The 27,405-nt window shown below is 41.8% G+C and overlaps 1 protein-coding gene across 1 annotated transcript; it reads left to right on the forward strand.

Moving 5' to 3' along the window:
* Positions 1 to 7,374: 7,374 nt before the first annotated feature.
* On the forward strand, positions 7,375 to 27,404 carry coro1ca (coronin, actin binding protein, 1Ca). The gene is made up of 11 exons (XM_068760610.1): positions 7,375 to 7,451; positions 13,505 to 13,707; positions 20,239 to 20,361; positions 21,974 to 22,103; positions 22,201 to 22,382; positions 23,142 to 23,261; positions 23,367 to 23,471; positions 23,587 to 23,732; positions 23,930 to 23,987; positions 24,095 to 24,337; positions 25,016 to 27,404. The coding sequence occupies exons 2-11, from the start codon at positions 13,507 to 13,509 to the stop codon at positions 25,133 to 25,135; spliced, it is 1,428 nt and encodes a 475-aa protein (XP_068616711.1). The 5' UTR covers positions 7,375 to 7,451; positions 13,505 to 13,506; the 3' UTR covers positions 25,136 to 27,404.
* The last annotated feature ends 1 nt before the right edge of the window (position 27,405 follows it).

Below are 27,405 nucleotides of genomic sequence, written 5' to 3' on the forward strand. Positions count from 1 at the left end.
TTTAGCCACGTTATTTCTCTAACTGCTGTTCACTGTGAAGGAAGTGATATCGCTGTGTCTAACAAACATGTAAAGCCAATCAGTTCATACCTTATTTGGTTTTTGATTCACGGACAAATATGTGCCTTACTGCTGAGACCAGAGGCACAGAGCTCCGCTGTCAGATTGCAGGACGAGATGGTACAAGATGCTCCAAACTTTAACTTCCGCCGCCTGATACGTACCAAATGATGGTATTTATCGGCGCTCGCATTATTGTTTTTTTAACTTATCGGGTACAAAGTGTCCGAGCTCCACCCTGCAGTAGAACCTGACAGGATGCAAAGTGTTAAATAAATGCAGATTTGTTTACCGCACAGTTTTGTTTTAGATGCTAGACGGTTGTAAATTTAATCAGTACCTCATGTTGCTTTCATGGAGCTCTTCACTCGAGTGAACGCCAGTCGGGAGCTTTACTCAGTTCCTCTGCCGATGTCGAATTAGAGCGAGGTAATCGGCCGACTCACTTTAACACAGAGGCGCGTGTTTATGCATTAAAGCGTATCGATGCGAGTCCGAGTGAGTGAGTTGGATGAAAAAGGTTGTGATGTTGTTTTCCTCGCTGTTCTCAACAAACAGAAACACATTTCTGTTGTTTATTTTTGCACTGCTTTGTGGATTGACCGAATAGTCCGAGCGAAAAAATGCCAAAATGACATCTGAATTCTGTTTTTGACCTCATCGTTTCCTTCCATTTGTTTCGGAGTAAAGGAGTCAATTCACTGAGGGCTTTTTGGCATTAGATTTATGTGAGCATTTTAAAAAAACTGACGTTATCTGAACATTTAGGACAAAGAAAACGCATCACGTTGCATCCAAACCATCTTGACTTACAGTCGTTCTTTTCTTTTTTAAATGTGAAGACCAAAGTTCTTTGGCCCACGTTTGACAAATTGGGAAAAGCAATCGAAGCTGTACTAAGTGCGTGAGTCATAATGTCGGTTGTATATTATGTGCTTAAATGCTGTCTTTCTGCACCTTTTTGGGAGAAGTGAAAAAGACTCCGTGAAGTCATCGGGCTCCGAGCTGTTCAGCTCTTCTGCTCGTATCGCCAGTGGATGTGAAAGTTTTGGTCACATGGATGTGACGGCAATCCCAGTTCCCACACCGTTTGGTAAACCATTTTCTTTTTTATATTTAAGTATGCAGTAACTTTTGTACTGTCCATTGCTGTAGTTTGAATGCATATTGCACTTTTTAAGTTCAAAAATAATGTACTGTATGTGGTCAGTATGGAAATAAACATGTTTTACATAGTAAACCACAGATCCTGTTTGTTTCTTGGAAATGTGCTGCGCGTGCGTGTTTCACGTTTTCCCAGATGGAGGAACGAATCGGGCATAAATAACTGTCGGGAATTTGTTTGCATTTTGACATTCAATAAATCGGGGCCCTCGTCTGCTTGATTTGGCGGGGAATCTGTTTTCTGACAGCCAGGTTTTAACTTTCTCCTACGTGACCATGTTTGTATATCTAATTATTGTGTGGTGTTTCCACGTGAACCATGTTAAAGCATTTCAGCTTGAACCTAACCTAATATTCTCAGAGCTGCGAACACACAACACACAAACATACCTGACTGCTTTAATCCTTTAAAAGGAGGGGATTAAACAAGGAGCCCTGTAAAACACTTTATTATCGCCGTGCCTCGGAGCCCGAGGATCCCATCTTGAAATAATGAAGATTTTTAAATCAAAGACACCATCGTCTTTTGTCTAGACGCGTATTAATAACCTGCAACCCTTCTCAAACACTGAAACACCAGAACTTCAAGCTGCCTGTCTGTCAATGGGGCAGCTTTCAGTCCACAGGCGCTGGGTGCGGTGCCGGCTCTTCCTCTTCGGCTAGCGGTAAATTCTTGGCAGCTCCCCTTTGGTTTATTACCTGAAGACCTGTCCTGCTTTTGGATGTTACTATAGAGACCACACAAAACCAAACTAAATAGCCCGAGCTGTTTCAGATCATTTTCCACACCTACTTATCTTAACAACTTTCCTGGAGTGAAGTCGTATTTGTGCTACCTGTGACAAGGCAAAGCGTGGAAAGAGGAAAAACGTCCGTCCTTGTGTTCACCTTTACTGGAGGTTTTTAACTACAAAGAGAAACAAAATCCATTTTTTTTTATCCAACCTTTCTTTTTAACTGCAAGTGAAATGGGAAAAAAAGCATTTATTAGAAATGTAATAGAATAAAATTGCCTTCTCTATGGCACACAAGTAATAAATAGCTATTGAAATGAAACATAAAGGATAGCTCTCTTAAGAGGCTTCGCTTCTTGCCGTGTTTCTCTGACTGTGTTAGTCAAATGTGGTGTGACATCACATGGATGTAATAAGCGTGAGACTCCCATTGCTTGTCCATTTGTGGGAGGACTGCACATCACCAAACAACAACCAGCAAAGGGCACTCTATCGGTCCGACGAGAAGGAGATTGGCTCGTCTGCAACGACTAACTGGTGAGTGTAAACGTTTGATGCATGTCACGGCCGGAGCGGGAAGCTGTCACGGGACCCAGCGTTCAGGGACGGAGAAGCCTGAGCTTTGGGAGATGGTCAAAAACATCAAATTGTCCGTTGTCTTCCAGCTTGCTGTTTGTCCCTGTGTGTCGTAACGAGTAACGCAGCTAAGCACAAGCTGATCAAGTGATCTGCTTTTGACATTCAGCAAGGATGAGACAGGATAATGCAACCGTTGTTAACAGGGTTAGGCCTCGGGGGGTTGAGAGAAATACATGCATGTACATTCTTTCTGAGGTCTTCAATGGCTTTAACCTGACTTCACATGACCTGATTTTTTTTTTGGGGGGGGGGGGGGGCATGTCTTGCTCTTGTTTTGTTGCCAACCCCTACGGTTCTGCTGTCTCTCAGTAACACAGCATGAAAAACAACTCATGCGAGTCTTCTCATGCAACTGTGCCTCCAGGCTTCAAGCGGCAAATGAAGTCTCAGCCATGTTTCTGGCCTGTCAGGTGATGAGACGGCAGCAGTCATATGTTGCCACACAGACAGGGAGCAGACTCGTGCTGCAATTCATTGTCCATTGTGCCTCGCCATGGCGTCTCGACGCGTCTGCTCACAGCAGCAGTTTAGTGGGTGGGAACGACTGAACAATCACGCAAGCGTTTGTCTCTGACACAGGAGAGGAAGGTAAAGTCCCCGAGGAACGATGAACTGGAAACGAAACACTTCCAAAGTTAGATAAGTATGGTGCAGGGCTTTAAAAACAAACACAAAAATCACATTAATCAGTCATTGAATGACTTGCTAATATCATGTCCTCTTACTTTGAACATGTGAGAACTCAAAAAGGCTCAAATTAAAAGTATTTTTTTATTTTTTTATTTATTTGTTTGTTTCAAGAAGAATAAAAATTAAAAAACAAAACAAAACAATATAATACCTTTTCGTGTACAAGAAACCATATATCGACCAAAAAAAAACAAAAACCCAACAATATGTCCAAAGTATCACATAAAAGAAATATGACAATTGGATAAGAGCTGACAATTTTGATAGTTTTTCATGAAAACAAAATCCCAGCCAACCCAAACATTACGTAGGGTTTTAACTCGATATAACGATAACGCCATCGTTATACAGGTTATATTATACAGGTAACTAACGTTGTTATTTTATAGTCTATACATGGAGATTTATTTGCAATATTTCACCACTTGTTATTGTTATTTATTTTATTTTCACATATAGCAGTGATGAGTTACTGTAGCGTAGAAACATATAATCTTTATTTTAATGTTCATATTGTCTGTCTTGTCTTTTACGATTTATAATTACATTTACAGTACAACCCATCTTTTTTTTTATGTATTATTTTCGAGTCCAAATGCGAAATAAACACTCCATTTATTATCGATGCTATCAAACTCATTAGTTTCTTATAAAGCACTTTATATTGTGATGAATAGTTGGAAAGGTGTTCTATAATTAAAGCTGTGCTTATGAAAATCGATTAATCCAACTTGGCGCTCCTGTTGTTACTGCTCGTTGTGACGCTCCATAAGGATTGATCCTGTAACTCCCAGGTTGAGGCTTTCATCCTATGTTTGAATGAGTGAAAGTACAGCGTTACCTGCTGAACCCATCACGAGTCCGAAAACAAAGGATTCAAATCCACAAGTGACACGCAAAATCTCGTGACTGTAATCTGATGAGTAACCGTGGGCATTGTAATTGCGTGAATGACCCAACAGAGAGTATACTATGGCAGTTAAAGTCACAAGATCCTGCAGCTCACCTCTTCCCTGGAAACAGGTCCTGTGTGACTACGAGCTGTTCTCTATACATGTAATATAGTTTCTTCCTGAGACTCGAGTTCTTTCTAATGTCTGAACAATGTCTCAAATGTCGGCTACTCTTCCTCTCCGGAGATGGTCAGTCACACATCAGATATAGATGCTGTAGAACAGAGCAGGACAATCGTCATCATTTGCCAGGCAAAATAAACTACCATGACTTTCCATTTAGTCAGCATCCTGATTGGTTGTGAGGTTAACCTTATCTTTCCCCCCACAGACCAGTATGGGGCAGAACCAGGATAAAGTTGAGGGGGGCGAACAGGCCCTTGGTGAAGGATTGGAGAAGATGGGCCCAGGCACCGACTCTGGAGGTGCCGGCAGTCAAGCGGGTGACGTCATGGAGGAAGTAAGCTGCGGTGAGGAGGAGGCGGGGAACACCGGGGAAGTTTCAGGGAAGCCAGACGCTCAGGATCTGGATGGGAGTCCCGGCCAGAAGCCAACAACACCTTCTAGCGAAAAGCCCATTAAGTTGTGGGTGAGGCCTTTTGCTGCGAAGGAGGTGAGGCAGGGAGGGGCTGCAGGAAAGGAGGGAGGAGGAACAGGACAAGGAGGCAGGACTGCTCTGCTGGTTCCGCAGGAGAAAGACGAAAACCAAAAGAGTGGTATGAGGGTGGAGGAAAGATCCATAGCATACGAGCTGTCCAGCCATTCCAAGAGCGAGGAGGAGAAGACTGAAGAGGAACTTGTTTTATCGTCACAGATCAAGATGGAGGTAATTATCCCACATGAGGAGATTCAAGATGAAAACTCGGCTGGATTGTCGCATGAAAATAAAGGTCAGGCTTTTACCTCAGAGGACGCAAACTTGCTGAAAATCACTGAGGACGACCCTGCGATGAGCAGATGTGACGCTCAGGCTCCGAGTGAGTCGTTACAGTCTGCTCAAGCAGACCAGAATGACATCATCATGGCTGGCGTTGTGGATGGCGATATTCAAATCTGTGCAGCAACACTGGGGCATTTGATGGAGAGGAAGGGGCCTCCTACAGCTCAAACCCAACATCCTTTGAAAAACAGCCTGCAGAAGGAGTCTCTATCAGACATGAGCGATATGGCCCGCTGCAGGCCACCAAAGGAAGGAACAGAGAGCAATTCAGAAAAGGAAGAATCGAATGCAGCCTCACCCTGTGAAACCACGTCTATTTTGGAGAAGCTACTAAAGAGAAATAGGAAGCAGGTAAAACCAGAGACAAAAGAAAAGGACAGGACAGATGCCGCTGCCAGGAGAGTCATCGATGACGCAGCAACAGAGCTATTTATTGATAAGATTGATCAATCGGCTGCAAATACAACTTCATCAATATGTGACAAAGAGAAACTCCCAGCCGAAGATCATCACAATAAGGAGCCTGAAAAGAAAAAGACTGAAACTGCTGATGTGTCAGATGTGCTGGATTTACAGGCTGAAATGACTGGACATAGTTTGTTTGAGAACTCAATCCCAAACTCAGATTATTCCAAATCCGACTGTCAGAGTTCAAATAGCATGAGCTCAACCGGCGCTTTGGTCGCTTTGGAGGAAAAGGAGATCAAATCAGATGTAATCTCATCAAATGTCTCACATGAAAGATTATCACACGAGGTGAGTGGCGGGATGGTTCACTCCTCAGTGTCTGATACAGAGACTCCGCCCACAAAAAGCGATGTACAAATGGCAGACTCGTGTCATTTAATTGCTGCTGAGGGCAGAGATACGATTACTTTAAGACAACCTCTCCAAAAAAAGAGTGACAACAAGAGCAAAGAAGACTCAAAGTTATCTAGCTCTGAAGGTTCGGATGAGCAATTATTGATGAGAAATCAGGTCAAGGACGCCACCGGGGATCCCTCTGTGCCAGCGCTACATATTCCCACGGTCTTGGTTAACGACAGCGCCGTTATCGCAGAGGAATATCCGCAGGTCACAGCAGATATGAAGCAGGATCCTCATATGGCACTTCAACCAGAAGACATGAGGCCTGCCCCACCTGATCAGAAACTTGGCACAGAGAGCGATCAGTCACAAAACATTCCCAAGTCTAGGCCTGTCTCAGAACTCATAAAGGAAACTATTCAACTGCAGGAAAAACAACAGCACCACGATTGGCCAAGGCCAGCTGAAGTCAAGTCTGATGAGATGGGCCAGTCTGTCAAGGTAGCACAGATGAAGGCGGCTTTTGACCCTCCTCAGAAATCCCCAGACAAGAAAATAGAGAGGAAACAATCAGTGAGAAAAGGTAAGGGTGAAATCTAGTTTATTACAAAAATGTAATCTAATATCAAATGAGTGGAAACTGTGTTACATTTTTGGTAAATCATCTGAAATTAAGAAACAATAACATTTGTTTTCATGGTACATTAACTGGAATATCTGGGACGCCAGAGCTTTCATCATGACCTCCAGCCTTCAGGACTAAAGGGGGATGTAGGAGGGAAAATATAGGCTTGTCAAATGTCTGAAACACTCTGGATGTGAAACAACGCCATCTTGTGGCGCTTTGACACACTTATGGCACGTTATGTTCCCGAAATGAGGAAATAAACATTTTCATATAATAAAGTGATACGTAGAATAGTAATAGATTATTTTTATTTTAGAGGTGTTATTTGCATTTATCCCAGTTGCTTACAGATTGAAGTGGACTTTTTAAAATTTGTAAAAATAAAATAAAAACAAAATCTATGAGTTGTCAAATCAATTTGGAAGTAAAATCCTGTTCCAAAGTATAAGCGTATGCTATTACCTAAATAATAGAGAGATGGTGAGAAATGGAGTGGAGAAAAATGAAAAGATAACAAGGATAAAGATGCTATCGAAAACACCGGAAATACGCCGATTGTCTTTCCCTGGGATCTCAAAACAAGGTAACGTGAATTTGGATCCCGGAAGATCCGTAAAGCCGCCGTGAATGGCTTTTGTGGCTGTCCGTCAATGGCCAATGATCCTATCACGGTTCGCCAAAACCAAGTAGGCGGGACAAAACGGAAGTGTGGAAAGAGCTCGCGGAGCTTGTGGTGTAGGCGCAGCAGTGGCTCCGACAGAGGGATCAATCAGGTGAAGCGTTAGGCTGCGGAACAGCGTTCAGCTCTCGGGAATACTTAGATTTCATCACAGAAGGTAGGCTTTCCATTATGTGGGTTATTTAGAGCATATAAAGCTGTTTTGTGCTCTTAGTTTAGCTGATTTATTACTCATTTGTCCACCTCTAGCCTTCCAGGAAGGAAAGTGCATGCGCTAGCTTAAATGTGAATCTGTAGGACCGTGAGCTGTCCTTTAAGCTAGCGCTAGCCTTCAGACACCGTTACCGTGACACTGATAAAAGTTCCGAGTCGGTGTCTATGTCCGAACAAGGAAATGTGTTTGTGCCTTCTGATCCTGGCTATGCGACGCGGAAGGTGCTGTTATAACGTTACCTTCTTGACCGGGGTGGGGTGGCTAATGTTACCGATAGCGCTACGGCGAAACTTATCTCGACGCGATAGCTCCACATACGCGGAGGTGCACTAGCATAGCCGCGCCCTGGGAGTGCAATATCCTGATTGTTAGTGTCTAGGGGGAAATGCGCGTAATAAATATGTAGGAATCGACTGTTTCCTTTTATTCAAACAAATATTTTCTTTCATTTGAAGTATGGCGTGTTCTTCCAAATGCCCGGTTGTGATTTGAGCCGCTACTGCATTGTTATGGGACAAAAAAAAAAAAACACACGAGTGCATTCAGTTAATGCATTCATGCAAAACACTGCTCTTAGGGAAAAAAGGCCCAGCAGTGGCTGGGAAAGAACCTGATGTGCGAACGGGCCGAGAGACGCTGATGCTCACTGACTTGTGGTCCATCATTAGTTCCCCCACCTGAACACAGTGAGCCTGGTGCTGTTCTGATGCAGTTTTTAATGTGACAACGTTTCTTGCATAACTTGCGGTTTTATATGTTATTGAATGTGACTCGTATGCAAAAAGACTAGGATAATTCTATTATGGTAGGCCCTGTCTGGAACTAGGTTACCCAGGTTCTGTGTGTAATCAGCTTTTCGGTTTTCCTTGCTGAGACCCGCAGCGGAGGCTGACAGTGACTCCGGGGTCAGTGGTGTTGCAGCTGTGTTTGAACTCGTTACCCATTCCCAGTGCATCAACCTCTTCTGGTTGTGCTACAGTGCAACGTCTTCAAAAGTGTGTCGTGTCCCTTCGTATCACTGGGCTAAGTCAGGAAGCAGGGGGGGGGGGGGGGGGGGAATTCTGCTTCCTGACGCAAGATGTGAGGGAGTGCTGCTTTCTGTCGGCTACAGCCGAGTGTGCTAATGTGGGCTGTAGTTTGGTTTTGATTGCGTTTTTAACCTTTTGAATTGGTTTCAAAAAGATAATTAAGATGTACCATTTATTTATGCTGGGCATTCAACACAACCATTTGATTTTATCTTCGTAATGTGGGAGCTCACTTTGTCTAATGGAATACGGAATGCACACATTGGTCTGGATTTGTAGTTTATATGGAATGGATTAAAAAAAAAAGATGAAAAACCCCTATCTTGCTATATTTAAGACAGCGAGAGCAATTCTGGATCCTCTCTTTTGTCCGAATACTCAAATAAAATGGGATTTTATACTACTTGATACTTAATGGTCCGTCCTAGTTTCATGAAAGAACGTACTGTAGTTTATGCCATGCTAACAGATGCCATTGAAAACATTACCTCCCCTCCAGAGGTAATACCAGTTAGGCCACTGTACCAAGGTTGAACTCAAAATTGCATTCTTTGAACATGTCTGTCGTGCCCCAGTTTGTGTCCAGTCACGTCTGTTCAAGATGATCCCAGCCCACACTCTGTGTTGCAACACTCGGCTCCTCAGTGTTGAATCGCCTTTGTTTAATTAGCCAAAATGAGTGTTAAATGTTAGTTATCTCAGCTCATTGCTTTAACATGTGTATTAATTTTGCAAATTTATTCTCGTTCCTATTGTTTGTTTAAAAATAAAATAGAAAAAATAAGCGTCTAGCTTGAAATGTCTATCGTAGATGGCGTTCATATACTCACTCCTGCATTAGCCATTCCAGAAGAGGCATACAGAGTACAGACTAATGGTATTTCTTCCATTGGCCCTTCCCAGCACAGCTGACAACATGTGTTGAAATGGAACAGTGGTTTTTGCATTGCCCATGGGGGGTGTCATCAAGAAGGCGAAGAGACGTATGCTTTCTATTCCCAGGAAGTAGTATTTAGGAGTTAATTTGAAAAAATCGAATAGTAGGCAGAGTTTTTGTATGTATTTCATTGTGGTAGAATTGAGTTGATGGAAAATTGAATAAGGAAAGGTACAAATGAGAACTTGGGCAGTGGCGGTGGGCATTAAAAACTAGAGCTTTTCGTGTTGTAATTATCTAGGATTTGCAAGTGGTTTGTTTTAAATCTTGACTTTAAGTAGGATAAGAAGTTTAAGATTCTGTCTGCTTAGTCTCAAAGCACAGACATTGATAGATTTGGAAAGGAGGTTGGTGCTGAATAACCAAACAAATATTTTCAGGCACATTTCTGACATTTTTATTCAGAAAATAGAATCTATAGATACATGAACCTTTTCCTACTTTAGGAATTTGGTTAGACCAAGTCTCTTTCATTGTGTCATCCAGTTGGAAGTTGAGTCACATGACCCCTGTGTCTGAAAATGTCATTTCCTTTCCCCAAGCGTTACAGAATACAATAGCATTCCTTCAAGTACCAGTGTGTAATGTGTTGTCCAGTTTTATGGTTCACCGTGGTATAGAACTGCAGAGAAACAATCATCCATTGTAGTAAACAAACACAGGTGTATCTTCCTCCTGTAATTGTAATTTTACATTAAGAGATAAGAATCGACTTTGGCTTCAGTTGAAATAAAAAGCTCTTCCTGTACTACTGGACTGTGGTCTTGAACCTAAGCTGGGAAGACCAAGACTTCTATGCAGAAAGACTTTAGGTTTTATTTTGAACAGAAATTAAGGATGCGTTGATACCAGTGACGGGTAAACATCCGTGCATCCCGTTTCCTGTGGGTCCTTTCCTCATGCTGTGGCGTACGTCTTTGTCCACAGTAGGATTAGCTCTGTGCTCTCAGAAGGCAAGTAGACACACAGCTCTGCTTTCTTCTCGTATACCCAACAGATACGCCAGGTTTCTTTGCTTGAATTAGGGGTGGATCTGTGTGTCAGAGTAGCTTTGCATTTACCAAAGGTGTGTCTGAAGAATGTCTGAGCCTGTCACATTGCTGCCAAACCGTTACCACCCCAGCTCAACCCCTGCTGATACTATTACGCCCGAATGCCTGCCATTTTCATAAAGATAATAATGTATTATTTGAATATTAGTTGAATAAGAGTTTTTCTGGCATCAGGAGGGCTGGGCAACCTGAGCATATAGTTGTCAGTTGAAAATGTTGAACTCCCATTCACCTTTAATTGCAGGTGTTGATGATTAAACACAGAACGTATTTTTTTGTGGTTATATATATACGTAGGTATTCTCTATATTTTCTTCAGAATGACTGGTTTTAACATGTGTTTTTGGGCCATTTCCTGCTGTTTGCATAGCTAAAGAAGGGCGTGACTGGATATACTTTTTCTCCAGGCCCAGTGTGACTCAAGAATACTGAGTTTATTTTGTCTACACTAGTTACACGATTATGATGATGAAGCTCTCCTGTGTAAAACAGTGCACTGTTCTGCTGCAAAATAGCTGAGCCAAGAACAGTAGGATATTAGCATAGTTCTCAAAATAATGAGCAGGTTGTTTTAATGGAGGAGACATTAGATGCATAAAGTAATACAAGTTGGGAGAGGAATCATAAGGTCTGTTTATTAAGGATGGGCAAGGCTACGGACTAGCCTGTCCACCCGTCAGTTTCTACATCATGATTGTGGATCTTTTTAAGGAATACATTTTTCCATAACTCAGGATAGCTACAAGCACACGAGTGGTGATTGATTATCTTTCGATCTTCTGCCAATTAGTTTCTTGACGACCTGCCACTGGTCTTTTCAGTTAGTCATTGCTTTGCTCGCCTTTTAGGGAAGAATGCTCCAGCCAAGAGAATAAGTCATTCCTGTATATGCCAAATTCAACTTTCTTTCAATCCCATGAAATATTTTCCCCAATGCATTTCAAACCATATTTGCTAAATTGAATCATGGACAGAAATGTTAGATGGAGGTGAACTTAATCTTTGTGATGCTGCTAGTCTTTGTATTTTGAGAAATAGAGCATTTAAAAAATAAACTGTAACTTAGCAACATACTTTATTTAAAAAAGGTAAATTTCCATCCCTTTTTGGAACTCAACGCTTGGCTTTTGTTGGAAAGTACCCAGGTCACATGTTAAATCTCCAATTGCTGCTGCAGTCCTCTCACTGCTCTCTGATGACCTCAGAATGACATAATTATATATTAGTTGCTCTTGGATGGTAAAACAATGTAGCAGAAGAGGAAATGGGAGAAATCAACCCAGTTGTTCATTGCAAAATTCATGTTCTTCTGGGTAATCTGTGGCAAGATGGCTAATGTTCTGGTCTGTTGTTTACCAGTATCTGTGCTAATAATTTTTATACAACAGTTTAGTCACACTATTTTCAGGAAAATCAGTGGACTGTTCAACTAATTCAGGTCTTTTCACCACTGCGGCAGCGTTTCACAAGCACACCGGTATAATGTAGGGGAGAATGCAAAGAGGGGTATGTATAACATTCTATACAATCCAAACTAAGCAGGACTAACATGTAAATCACATGAACACAGTGCCTCTTTGAGATTTGCTGAGATTTTATCCTGTGGTATCACATCCAGATAATCGACATTGAGAAATCTGCCTTCAGTGTGTCAAAAGGAAAGTTACATAAGGGGGGAGACTTATAAAGGTCAATTAAATTATCATGTATGTAATGTGTGCATGACATAAAACTCATTCAAATATTCAGTAGACTACCTGTAAATAAAGATTCCTAACATTTAGTTTCCAGAATATTTGGACAAAGATTTTCTTATTTTAAGCCATTCTTATTGTAATAAAATTCAGTTCCCTCGACAAAATGTGTTTAGTTGGTTTCAAAAGAATTGGATAATCTCTTGTAACCCAAATTGAGATTCATGAAAGATTTAACAGTTAAATCTCCTTGGCTGCTTTCTTTACCTTGAATAAATCTGTTGCGTTTGAAGTCTCTAAAAATGAGCAGTCATGACTGACGTGTTTTCCAGACAATTTGGCTGATAGAAGGCTCCCACATCCTTATAGGAAGAACTTCCTGCTTGTGTTGTGATTCGTGTTTCTGTCGGGAACATGCCATACAAGCGTTTCTCTCACTCTTTTTTTTTTCCACACACACAGTGGAAAACTTACACATCCTGTGCTGTGATTTTTATCATGCTGGGGAGACGAATTAGGCTAGGAAGCTGGTACCAAGTGCTGTCAAAAGCAAAAAGTTTCGAGTTTTCCAAAATAAAAACCACTCGAACATGTGCCGTTCTGATTCGATGATGATGTGAATGTGGTTTGATCCGTTTGTTCGTGCGCCGTTGCTCGTTTTAGCGTTGTCTATGGTCACACGGTGTACAGGGTGGAACAAGCAGATAGCTCCTTCAGCTGCGCCTAATGGTCCAATGCACGGTCGAATTAACTTTTAACGTGCCCGACATTCTGGTTCCAAATATTCCCACACAGCTGAAGCAGAGCTGTGAGTCGAGTCGCGCCTTTTGTTTCGGACTGCACAGTTCATCTAGTAAAATGTACCTATCTCACAATTTGCTCTGAACAGTCAAACCATACTGCTGGAATTTTCCTAGCTACCAGGGCGTCCATGACAGTTGAGCACACAGGATGAAGCAGATGGGGTTGGAGTTATATTATTATATATAATATTTGTCACAGTTGAGGATGAACACGCTTAAGGACGCTGCACATAAGTCCTATGAGATATCATCGACCGTGTCTGTTTTGTTGTTTATTATTCAAGCAAATAAATTCTAAATATTTTGAGTGTTACAATTGTGAAATTTGTTTTAGTTGCTCGTCTGAAAATGAAGTGTATCTGCTTTAATTTCTGATCAAAGGAGGTGGCTATAGATGCTGTCTCGGAATATCTTAATTATTTTTTCTGTTTTCTAAATTAATGAATGCATTTTCTAACCAACTTGTTAAATCCTTTGTGCAGATATGAGTAAAGTCAGAGTTGTACGGCAGAGCAAATTCCGTCACGTCTACGGCCAAGTGGCTAAGAATGACCAGTGCTACGATGATATCCGCGTGTCAAAGGTCACATGGGACAGCGCCCTCTGTTCGGTCAACCCCAAGTTCGTTGCCATAATCGTTGATGCCAGCGGTGGTGGAGCCTTCCTTATTCTCCCCCTTCACAAGGTATGTTTATAATTTATCATGGAGTAAATGATGCCACAATGAATAGGCAGTGTTTAATTTTGTGGCCATTGCCTTTAAAGTATTTATTTCATTATATTTCATGAGTTGAAATCTGCAATTAAATAATGTTCATGCTTTTTCTCATTTTCATTTAAATGATCAGCAATGGGGGGGGGGGGGGTGTAACCTGCACATTTTACCCATCAGATGTACAAACCAAAGTTTGCCCTCATCTGTGGTGCAAATTGGCTGCCAGGTGCAAATAATCAATGATCTCTATCTCATCATTTTCCTTTTTCATTGCTCTTTTTACCTACAATTGGATAATCTGAATTTTCCTTATTCTGTAAAATATTATGCATTGAAATGATTTGCTCCAAACTTTTAAAGGCACTGTCATTCTGAGTGCTGTTGTGCATGTGATGTTTTTCGTAACAGATGGATTAGGTTTGGCTATGTTTAGAGGGGAGATCTTGATATTAAAAAGCGAAGAGAGACCATGCTCCCCGAGGGATCATATTCGGACTGATAAGAATGCAGCACAAAGCACTTAAAAGATTGAGTCTTCATTTTCCCAATGATGTTGCGCATTGAATGATGAGCTCCACTGAACAATTAGATCTGCTGACTCCTCGTGTCAGTGTACGTTAGGATTTATGTTTACCAGCGGACCGTTTCAATCGGCCTCGTTTACAACAAACTACTCCTAAACCCCGTAGCAAACAGCCTCCTGATCTTTAACTCTATATAAGGAATCGCTCCACTCAAAGTAGAACTTGAGCTGGACAAAAAATAGAGGCGAGTTTAACTGTAAACATGTTAGCTGGGTGAATGCCCCCCCCCCCCATTTGTTTTGGTTGAACTGGCGGATCATTAGTCTGACCTGTATCGTATATCTAAAAGCAGAGTCTGACGTGTGCCCCGCTATCAACCATAGTGCCAGTGGTGATTTGCTGGCTGCTAGTGTCAGGAGCTGAAATTGAGTGACACGAGTACTGCAAAGCTTTTTGACAGATCTAGCCTGGGCCTTTAATCAGTGTGCAGTATACTCTGGCATACAAGGCTCTGGCATTTGTGAACAGATTCTCAGGCCACGTCCACACGTAGCAGGGGATTTTCAGAACCCGAATATCCTCCAACCTCCGCGTCCAAAAAATAATTGCATCCACACGACCTCGTTTAAAAAAAACTCAACTCTTTCAGACTCGTTTGCGTGGATCGGCAAGTAGGCAGAAATTATCCTAAACGTGGTCTCGGAATATAAAGTCAACAAGTAAGCGGTAAGTTCGAAGGCGTCCGTGAATGTAAGCGCAGGTCGCACGCATGATGTCACCGCAGTTTTCGTCGTGGCAGTGACGTTTCAAAACTTAAGACTCCGTTTACAGGCGTCCTCACGCAGACGCCTAACCAAAAATCTTCACTTTGACCGGCGTTTTTAAAAACCATCGTTTTTAGTGGCAGAAATATGCGGTTTCATGTGGATGACGGGCCAAACCGTAGAAAAATGCGTTTGCTTTGGGGGATACGTGTGGACATGGCCTTAGTCTTGTCATCGCCAGCTTACACCGCTCAGCGCCTCATTCAATACAACGCTGACACTGAAGGTGGGCTGTTAGCTCCTGTTGCTTTTCTCTGGGTCTGGCTGTAAAAACGAGCTACTAGCTTCGCATGCTGTGTCCCAGTACAGTGATTGTGTATCTGCTGAACAAAGTCTACTTTCATAACTGTCCAAAAAAAATGTGTGTGAAACTGAGGTCTTTATTTGCACTGCAAACCTCAGGCAATTTCCTGAAATGAGATATTTAAAATAAGGCTGTCTCCATTTTTCAGGTCTTCCCTCGTGTGTGTTGTGACATGAGCTATTCCATTGGATACAGCATTTGCCTCCTCTCAACGGGGCATGTATTGATCTGCTTGTATGAAAAGGGGAATGCCATGTTATAAAATAATTATTTTCTGTCTGCATGTTGTATTATGAGCAGTGTGACCAGAATGTTTTCCACCAATTTTATAGCTTAGTGCAGTCAAAAGTCAGCCATCAGGAATTTGGATCAAAATTACCGTAATTTAATTCATTAAATTAATTGTTATCCCTTTTATTTCTGTAGCCTACTGGCAATACAGATCAAACCGTATGAGAAAATCTGTTCTTAAAAATGGTGCAACTAGACAGCGCTGAAGGGGATCCGTAGTAGAGCGCCAAGATGCTTCATCCAAGATGTTGCCTCGAGTTATAAAAGGTTTGTAAGTGCATCGGTATGCTGTCCAAATTGTTATTGGGCCCACTGTGCACCCTGTCTGTTTTACTTTACACAGTTCTGCTTTGTGGATAAATACCTGTGACAGAAGGACACTTGGCACTTTAAATCATCTTAGTCACATTTCTTTTTTTGTTTCCATGGCCATCCATACATTGCGCTAAAACTCCCATCGTCCCACCCTTTAATGTCCGTAAGAGGGTGCGTCTGTCCGCCGAACGGCTCTGGCTGTGCTGTTGCTCCCACTCTCTGTGGGCAGCCAGCTGCTCGGGGTCTTTGTCCTACGCTTACGCTTAGCACAGTCCTTTGTCATGACCAAACTTTGGCTGGGGGGGCGGCGCAGAAGTGTAATGGTGTGCCTTCACCCTTTGCAATTAAACAATGTGCACCCTCCTTGATGGAATGATTCAGTAACAGCAGGATATTTAATTGTTGAAGCTATGAGGCATAAGACACTGCGCTCTTTGTAGACATTCTGAGAAATCTGCCATGATTTGTATCTGGAAATGGATGATAAAGAATCTCTTGGTGTTTGGAGGTTGATCTTGTGGAGTGGTGACCTGACCTGAAGTCTGAGCTTCATTTTGAGACGTCATCTAGCGGAAATGTGTGTGACACAGTCGGCTGAGGTTATTGCGGAAGACTATCGTGACTCAACCACAGTCACGAGTATTGTTATTGCCTTCTGTCAGAACGCAGGGATTTATAGATGGGGCATCAGATGTCCAGCTAAACACATTATTCATTTGCCTTATGCTTTTAATACCCTCATTCTGTGTCTTAGCAGAACATTTCTTAATGTTGCCTGATTTCCATGTAGCAGAGAATTCCATAACTTGCAAGAGTTGAGTGAAACATTCCAAATAGTTTCTGTCTGCTCAATGTAAAAGAACGGACACCTTAGTAAATATTAGTCACTTTGTCAATTGTTTTCCTTTTGTCTGTTCTTTTTTATTTATTTATTTTGTATTAAGATTGACCTAAATTCCACCCACAGTGCATTGATTGATGGTATAGAAGGTGTGATCTGTGCCGGTGCTTCAAATGCTGCCTCTGTATATAAAGGTTGGAGTGTGTTTGATTTGGATTCAGTCCCATCAATGGACCATTCATCAGTGAGCAACCTTTGCTGAAATAAATCCATGGGTGTGTGCGCTCAGTGACGCATCACTTCTGTCTCATTTACGCCAGGTTGGCTTCTAACGAAACCGTCTTCTCTCTACACACACAAATACACCGGCTGCACATGATATCAATGGTCTTCCCCCATTATTTAACTTCCAAGACCTCTACACTGCTCAGCTGCCTCTGCTGCTTAGTCCTGCTGACTTCAGATTTTACCATATATGGTCATTCACTGCTCCCTGCCTGACAGCCTTCCAAGACCATTTCCTCCCTGCCCTGCCATTGGCTGCTTTATTCGGTGTCGGTACACATGTGAATTCTGGGATAGGCCGAGATGAGAGAACGGTTTAGATGTGTTCCATGTCACAGATGCTCATTGTATCCGAGTGCTATATTAAAATTATAGAAATGTGATAATCTCTGACAGCTTTCTTGCTGCATAATCTTAGTGTTGCTTTTTAGATATTATAACAAAACAGTTGTCCTTGATTAGTTTCCATGCATAATACTATTTTTATACTCTTGATAGCTGACCTGTGTGTGTGTGTGTGTATATATACACACGTACACATACACATTTTCAACAAGCTGAATGAATGTGCAGCGCTCCCGTGTTTTCATCAAATGGACTTTATCCAATCAAGTAGCATTAGTATTTCTGGGTGGCGTGTTTGGTGTCTATTCTAATGTCTATTCTTCATGGATTCATGCATAAATATTTGTCTTTTCTTCGTTAAGGTTCGTCTTCCTTATCCGTTTAGCTCGGGCCTCCAGTCTGTTGCATGTCACACTATATTGTTCTCGTCCCGTCACACAGACACGTAGTTGTAAAAGTGGAAATTTCCATGGGCATCTGAGTTGCAGTGGGACAGCATGCAAACCCTTCAGTGTTGTGCATGTGTGAATCACATGTTGAGCTGCAAGGAAAGGAAGTGTGCAGGCCTCTTGTGTGAGTGAAAAGAACGTCCTCCCTTTGCTTGAGGGAGTGTTGTTCATCCATTTTTCTGTGTTTAGTGTTGTCCTTTGTGTCTTTGCTTTGTGATTCACTTTCATTTTCTGCAGTCTTACTTGTTGCTATGCAACTGGTTGTTTTCTAGGCATCAGACATTCCTCTCAAAGGATACGAATGTCTGCAGCATTAGGTATTTGACTGCAGCGTTTTTCCCCCTTGCTCTTCGTTTACCAGAGCAGGGAATTCACCACATGTTGTGTTCACATCCTTTCACACGCAGTAAATGGCTCAAACCTCTTTAGAAATATGATTTCAACTTTCTAGAATTCAAATCTTTCATCCCTCTTGTGATTCATTACTGTTCATTGTCACCCCTTAACTATGGATGCACCGCTGCCACTTTTTGTAAGACCGAGTCAGGGATACATTGAGAACTTGGCAATACCAAGTAGTGATTTCAGTATTTAATAGAAACAATGTTTACTTTCAAGTCATGCTTAATCAGACATACATTTTTCTAGCATGGAGGACAAATAGCTGTGGCACAATTGAACTGATTGTTGTATGTTTGCATAAAGAAAAACTTACCCGTAACACTAACGATGCAAAATATTAAACATGGCATTAGTGTGTCCAGGGCCTAGATCTTCTCCCTACAGGATCTGCAACAGGTCAGAACGTCCTGAATATCAACACTCCCAATGACTTATCAACAGTGAAGTCGGTTATTCACTAATTTTCGTATTCACTAATCTGTTCGACTGCAGAGGCATTATAAACTCCATTTTTTTGGGGTCGAAAACGGAGTTGTTTGACTACCGAGTCTTTCGAGAACCAAGCTTCCACTGTACTTCCACCCTAACAGAGGTGAATGTTACATTGGTATTAATTATAGGTATAGGGGTGGTGTTTCATTTTAGGAATAAAGGTACGCCAGCCTAGTGTTGGACCCGAGACCCAGTGCTGCCTGGTATACTGGTCTGTTTTTTTTACTCTTTTTGTTTGCCATTTGTACAAAATTCTTTCATAGATGTTTTTTCTAACACTATCATCTTGAGACATGTAGATTTGCAATCTGGCCTGAAGCACTGTTTTTACCAAAGGAACAGCGAGTGGAATGTAACATGTTTCTACAGGCTAACTTACCTGTGCTGTTTCTGCACAGGTGATCCCACTGCTGTGGAGTCTCACAATCACCTTACCTGCACTTTAATTTTTTTTATTGAAACCGCTTATTGCCACAGTTTATAATTGCTTTATTATCGCAACACAGGAAATCCCTGTGTTAATTTTAAATGACAGATAATGTCTATAAGATACAAACCCCATTACCACCTCTAAGGGTGCTACTTTTGACACTCTAGCAGCCCTCTTGCTCTTATTAGTCATACTCAGAACTGCCTGCGGCCAAGGTGTGGAATGTGAAGAACGTCTTCCATTTTGATCACTCTCTGCCTGTTCTGCCCTGCCTCAGTTGAGCAAGAGGTCGGGCAGTAGAGCTTTAAGTTTTACACGGTTGTCTTTCAATTCTTTCGGGATGTAATGGGTCATTGGAGCACCTCAACCATACAAATAAAATGGTAAATGCACTGCTGATTTCACATTTGATAGTGACATTCTCTGATACAGGATGGTAGTGTGTAGAAGCCCTATTGACAGCAGTGTCAAAGTCTCCTTTCTTTGCACTCAGTTTCGGGATAGATTACAAGGTGTGTTCAGCAGTCAGGGTGAGGTTTAGACAAGATCTTGTGATTTTCTAATACTAGCCGTTGGAAACGTTCAGTAGACTTTGATCGCTGCGCTGGGAGTTGTTGTTTGTGTCAAAACCCGACTGTCAGGCAGGTGACGCATCTATAGGCCAAACATTTTCAGAATAAGTTGCCATAATTTACATCAATGTTCTGCTGTGTAGGACTACAATTGACCAGTCCCGTGTAGGACTGCAATTGTTTTCTACTACATTTTGATTGGTGTGTGCATTGTATTCCATGTCAGTATGACTTCTGATTCTGTCTTCAAATTGTATCGCTTTACATTGTAAAAAAACAAAGTGCTTTATGGTTGTAGGTTTGTTTGTAACCGTGTAACTGTCCTCTTTCCCAACATGCTTACTCCTGCGGCATTGAACTGTTTTCTGAGCATTACCACACACCTGCTAATCCCATTGCTTCTTGTGTTTACCTTTTGCATTTACAGACGGGACGCATTGACAAATCCTACCCGACAGTGTGTGGTCACAAAGGCCCGGTGCTAGATATTGAATGGTGCCCTCACAATGATCAGGTCATCGCCAGTAGCTCTGAGGACTGCACAGTGATGGTAAAGTTCTGCTTCACCCTTTAAAACCTCATCTCAGATGTTATTAATTGTTGGCAAAAGCAGCACACATTCTTGAGCATACAAATGACAGACTATATGCTTTTAATGCGAAAGACTGGGTTGTTGTAACGCAGACATGGGCGCAGGACTCACCCTCTGGATTAGATTAGGCTCAAATATGTGTTGTAGGAATCAGAGCTGGGGAATGATTTAGCTGTTTGTTGAGCTGAGGTCACCAAAAACTTTTTGAGACTGTAGTTCTTTCCTTGATGTGCCCTTATTTGGACTATAAAAGGCTGAGATTAGTGTACTGCATTTTTATTTTGCCTGCTACTACTTCCTTACCTGAAAAATCTGACTTCCTGTTGAACCCAAGATCACTTGTGTACACACTTGAGGGTAGTGTAACTAGCATTTACAGCAGACTTGGAGTTACGGGCATGGCTACACTTTTATTAAAACATTTTTAAAGGATACATTTCATCCCACTTAAAGTATACACTACATGCACAGTTTGTTAGAGTTGTATTGCTGAGGATTACTTTTGTTTGTGCACAAATGCGGTACTCTGTCAATCCAAAATGTTTATAAACTTCAAACCTGGTGAGTTCTTGGGAGAGTATTTGTGTCTGCACAGTTATTAGGAAACTACATGACAAACTAAAAATGTCCTTCTCATTTACTAGAATGCAGAAAACCATGTTACTTTAGGCCACACCCTCCCTCTTTACACAAACACACAACACCTTAAAATGCTGCAATCCAATTAGCGTTCAAATTGGAGTTGGGAAATATGCATGAAAATGACAATAAGGTCACGATACTTATAATTGTACACATGGTGTATAACAGACATCTGATGAGCAGTGCTGGTCCTAATCGTAGTGTTATTGATCACTTTTTAAAATCATATGTACACACAGCCTTTCTGCAGTTCATTTTATCACCGTGCAAGATTTTTGAGATAAATGGAGATGAAGGGCCGCGATAGACAGATAGAAAAGGAAAAAACAAGTAGCTTAAAGTATTAATATTTCTTTTTTTTTTTAAAGCATATTTAACTAGGCCACTCATTTGACTTCACCTACACACTAGGAATCTGTTGCATGTCATCCAGACATGTTGAATATGGCATAAAGGCAGCATGACGGTAAAGGCAAAACAATCCTGAACAACCACAATAAAGATTTATCCCGAACAAAATCCTTCGGAAAAGAGGGTGGGGGGAAGTGTGAATGTGCGTGCGCACACACACACACGCACGCACACACACACACACACACACACACACACACACACACACACACACACACACACAGTGTGATGTTTCTGCTTGTCTGCATAGTATTTGATTTGACTTTGTTCTGTTTGTCATGAACATACGCTGTATGGGTGAACAGAATCCTTAGTCTCTGCTGCCCCCCACAGGCTCCTGGTGGTAACTACAATTTATTGTCTTGGGGCAGTTAATATGGTTGGTAGGTTGTGGTTGAAGTAGTCAAATTAAAACTTAAGAATAGTTTAGAATATATCAAATTCAGTTTAAAAAAAAAAAAAAGTGTTTCCCTGCAGTGCTGTTTTGTACCTGATGTCCCGTTTGTGTTCTTCAAAGGTGTGGCAGATTCCTGAGAATGGCCTACTCACGCCCATGTCTGAGCCAGTAGTCGTGCTTGAGGGCCACTCCAAGCGCGTTGGCATTATCACATGGCATCCAACAGCACGCAATGTCCTTCTCAGTGCAGGTGAGTGTTCTCTCTGTTCTACCTACTCGACTGAAATCTAATAAATAAGGCCACCAAGATCTATGTGTGTTACACCTTCACTTAACTCTGCCGTCAGGTTGTGACAACAATGTCATCATCTGGAACGTGGGCACAGGTGAGGCTTTGATAACCCTGGAAGACATGCACCCCGATGTCATTTACAGCGCAGGCTGGAACCGCGATGGTAGCCTTATTTGCACCACCTGTAAGGACAAGGCTCTCCGTGTCATTGATCCCCGCAAGGAAATAATTATTGCCGTAAGCAGTTTTCAGATATTTCTATCTTGTGGCATTTTTTGTTTGTGATCCATTGAATTGTTGATGTGTGAAATGTGGATATTGAATGAGTCTTTAGGAATCAATCCAGATTTACGTTGTTCCATAAAGCTCAGTCGTTGCTTGCCAAGCCAGACTAATGCTAGCCAGGCTGAGCTGGCCTCTCTAGCAAACAGCGGTGGTTCGAAATGAGCATAGATGTTCTTGCCACTAAACAACGCTGACTATTAGATACATATAAAGAAAAATAGTTGATCGATTAAATATGCAAGTTGCGTCTTATCTGACTAATTTATATGCAATGCACCATGTGGTGTTTTTAATATACTGTAACAATAATTGTGTGAATCCCATAGCAGAACTGTGGGTTTGTCTCCTGTGTCATAGTTGAGTTTTTCTACCATAAACGGAAGGCTAATCACTGCTCCTAAATATAAGTACATGGACTACTCTCATCATTTGAATTAACCTCATATTTCAATCATAGCTAACGTAAAAAAAAATCACTCTTTTGTTTATTAAATTATCTATGTTGCATCTGTGTAGTAGCCTGCTGCAAACCAGTCTCGATCCCCAGCAGAAGTTTCTGTAATTACCAGTAGTTATCTTTAACTGAAACTAAACTTATTTGATAAGCTTACTTTATGAAACAGGCCCTGGGAATGTGACTTTAGCAGTGTAAAAACAGCAAATTGACAATCATTTTAAAAATGGTGACTGGTGGTTGTTCTTTCCTCCTAGGAGAAGGAGAGGGCGCACGACGGTGCTCGACCCATGAGGGCCATTTTCCTCTCTGATGGCAACATCCTGACCACAGGTTTTAGTCGCATGAGTGAGAGACAGCTAGCCCTCTGGAACATGGTGAGGTGCTTCATGTGTGCAGACTGCAACACATTAGTTCAGTGAACATGGGCTGCTTACATTGCTCAGAGCGGTTAAAAGTAAAAAACAATTTATGTATTAAAGGAAAACATGTCTGAGGCCATGAGTATCATCGAGTTAGACACCAGCAACGGAGTGCTCCTGCCTTTCTATGACCCCGACACCAATGTTGTTTACATTTGTGGGAAGGTGAGTTGTTTTTGTGTACTTTATAGTTACCTTAAGCATGGTTGCAATCAGATATTGCAAGATTGTCGTGTGGTTAAATACAGAAATCTAAACACGCCCTTGTATCTCTCCACAGGGCGACACCAGCATCCGTTACTTTGAAATCACAGATGAGGCCCCGTACATTCACTTCCTCAATATCTTTGTGTCCAAGGAGCCTCAGAGAGGGATGGGCTACATGAGCAAGAGGGGCCTTGATGTCAACAAGTGTGAAATCACAAGGTAAGCTCGTTTGATACGGATGGCTAATCATCACCTGTAGTTTCAGAATTCTTCATTCACTAGATCTAAGATGTAATTCCTATCTTCCCCACTAGGAGGCATAATAGAGCCATGGCCTAATTTCTAAAGTCTGTTGTGTTTAATGGGTCAATGTTGCCTTAAACTGCATAATTTTATTTGTGTTTGCATTTTACTAGGTTCTATAAATTGCTGGAAAGGAAGTGTGAGCCTGTTGTGATGACTGTACCCAGAAAGGTGAGTCCTCATCCCAAGTGGCTACAGATAATAGACCTCTAATGTGTTTGATTCATCAAAGCCAGTCTCATTAGGCGTACATAAGAGACCTTGTCATTTCTCCTTAGTCGGACCTGTTCCAGGAAGACTTGTACCCAGACACGGCTGGATCCGACCCAAGCCTGGAGGCTGAGGATTGGTTGGAGGGCCAGAATGGAGAGCCCATCCTCATTTCCCTTAAGAATGGCTATGTCCCAACCAAACACCATGAGTTCAAAGTGGTCAAAAAGAACATTTTGGACAGCAAGGTGACCAAGAAGGCAGAGAAGTTGGTCCCTTCCCAGAATTCTGTCTCCCCAACTCCATCGATTGTGAGTATTTGTTTTTTATGATGACTGAAGGGCATGATTGTTATAAACGATCGTAGTTTTCTCCTCAGTATAGCTGGACAGCATGAAACATCGTCTGGTTTAATTTGACAACCTGTGTTCTCAAAATGTCTTTGTCACTCATATTTTCTCAAATTATCATTGAGTCTGTTGCTCATTTTATTTGGCAAAAAGCCCAGAACCCAACAATATTAATTGTACGTTCACAGTAAAGCAAAGCAGTTGAGGAGCTGGAGGATGGTTGTTGTTAAGCATGTTGCTAACAAGACGGACTAGTGGCTGTCGCCATGAGGGGCTTTGTCAGTGTTGTTCAAGCCTCTCTTTGCCCCACAAAGTCAGTGGTCTGATGCTGCTCTGGGTGCCACAACACAGCCGCTCGCCTGTGACCCAGCCCATGTGTGTTTCTGCACCTCAACCCTGTAATCACAGCCAACTGGGCTCCAGTGCTGGTGGATCAGGTTAACTCCCAGAGTACCAGATCCCACCACTTGGCATATATAGTCCAGGACTGTAGGTAGCTTCTCGACAGGATGTGTTTAGTAGTCCATTGTGACGTAGCTCAGATTTGGTCCAGCTGCGTCTTTCTGTCACGTCAGTTGATCGTAGCAGTTTTGGCAGATATGAGCACAAAGAATCACTCGACTCTTTCGTCTCCCACAGAAATCCGAAGCCAAGCTGGAGGAGATATTGAAGGAAATCAAATCCCTCAAAGATCTGGTCGACAGTCAGGAGAAGAGAATCGTCAAACTTGAAGAGCAAATGTCCAAAATTTCCATTTAGGCACGTTATACCCAACCCGCTACAATTCAGGACGTTCCGTTGGCTGGGGGGAGGGCGGGACCAGTCACTGCCTATCTCACTGACTGTTTCGTCTGAGGCCTGCCTAGCAACGTCCCTTAGCAACATTCCAGATGAACCTTTTCTTAGCTAACCCCTGACCCTCACTTAAACACAGGTGGAATAAGGACGTGGCAAGTTTAGCAGAAAATACTTTTGCTTTTTATTGACAAATGTCATTTTATATTTTCTCTACTTGCATAAAAACACATTCCTTTACATTTTAGAAATATTGCCAAGACAATTCCAGTCCAGTGATTCTCATCCATCGTTGACTACACAAGTATTTCTAATTGGGTATCAGTGTTTCTGTTCCCCAAATTTACAAAATTGCCAATGTTGACATTTTGTTTACACCTCTTCTAGTTATTTGTCTCTTTGTGGGATGATTGAAAATGCAAACCAGGAAGCTCGATGCACGTTATATAAAGGGGATGATAATTACTTCAATAATTTACAATGAATTTAATTTGTTAACTACATATTAGGAGGATAGACATGTCAAACTTTATAATTAGGAGAAAATAAATTGTGTTGCCAAACATTTGGGTCATAAAGTCTGCACCAGGCCCACAGACATGAATGTTGTGTCTTGCTGCTCAAATGAACACCAAGTTTTTGTCCATTCCCATCATTCCTGCTGATTCCTGTTACCCTGAACTGTTGACAACAATCCATGTAAAAATGCATTCCTTCCAATTTTACTTCAATGATATTCGTTGTGTTCTCTTTGGACAAATTGGCTTACATTCCACAAATCTCATTGGCAGTTCATGATTTTGGTGGAGAAAATACTTGTGTTCTTTTTCTGGAATCATTCCTCTCTAGTGACTTGGCAACACTGGTTGTGGCGTTTGTGTGCCCGACCGTGGACGTCCAAGCAGTCTGTCCAAGTCGAGCTCTAGAATCCGAGATGTTGAAAATGTGCCTCGTGTCTTTGGTCTTCTGGATACATGTCACTAGAGACATTCCTGCTTTGTTTGTAATGGGGGGTGGGATATCTTGACTGTCAAATGAATATTTGGGTTATTGCTTCACTGTTAATTTTAGCTTATTTCTTGTTCCAGCTGTGCTTATGTTCCTCTTGGCGCTTCCACTTTTTTTGTTCTTTTTTTTTTTTTTTTTTTTAAAGTTGTCTCAAATTCAATTCACTGTAGTTCTTGCAAAGTAAAAGGAACCAGAGGATTGTCCAAGTTCTTTTTTATATCACATTCTTGTTTAAAGATCTTCCAGAAAATGTGTTTCCCAGTGGGAAGGAGAGACGTAAGGGTATAGAATGGTTCTGCCTGTTGTAAAGACCTGAAAGTGCCATAGAGGTGACCATGCAAGTGTTTGTAGGGGGCGGTTGTGTGAGTAGAGGTGTGTAGTAAATGAGAGAGTTGATAGGTGCCCGAATTTAAACCACTCTGATGTTATACTTGGTGTGAATGCTATGTTTAAAGGACCCTGTTCCCAAAGTACTGTATGTCAGCCTCCCATCCGACATCAGGATGGACAGCCAATCCATCCGACTGCACCATTACTCTACTGGGAGTTTCCTTAGAAGCATTGTAGCGCTGACATTTCCATGCTTTCCACGGAGGTACGGGTATTCAAAAACGTTGTCAAAATTGATGTCAAAGCTATCAGCTGAACAGCCTCTTGTATCATGGCTTCAAAATGCTATTTGAGCAGTAAGCCCATGGCATCTTAGTGACAGGAAGTCTACAGGCTGATACAGAAATGTGGGTTTGATCGTGCAGCCCCAACTTGTGTATCAGACTGCAGTTCTTCATCGCGATGTTGGCACAAGAGGTACGTTTTAAGGAGGAGTAGTGAATAGCAATCCAAAGGGACATCGTAGGTTGGAGAACTGTGCGTTTGAAAGCTAGATGTATGTTTGTAATTAAGGTCTAGAAAAATGAAAGCTTTGTAAATAACAGGGCCGTATTTTTTTTGCATTTGTTTTTGTGGTTGTGCTGAAGAGGGTATTTGTATAGGAGGTGGGATTTAAATGTTTCCCCTTGTCTGTTTCCTGCACCTTGCCATAATGCATCATCAGAAAAGCAGACCCTCTGTAATGTTGGAGGTCATTTGAATATCAGGAAAGAATCGGATGAAAAAGAACCAATACGAAGCCTCGTCTGGTTCTGCTGAGCATTTTTGTTCATTATTCTTGCTTCAAGTATCAATCATTGATTATAAGGAAAATTAATAAAAGAATTTAAAGTGGC

This window comes from Brachionichthys hirsutus, chromosome 4, assembly GCF_040956055.1.
Source record: "Brachionichthys hirsutus isolate HB-005 chromosome 4, CSIRO-AGI_Bhir_v1, whole genome shotgun sequence".
Classification (NCBI taxonomy): domain Eukaryota; kingdom Metazoa; phylum Chordata; class Actinopteri; order Lophiiformes; family Brachionichthyidae; genus Brachionichthys; species Brachionichthys hirsutus.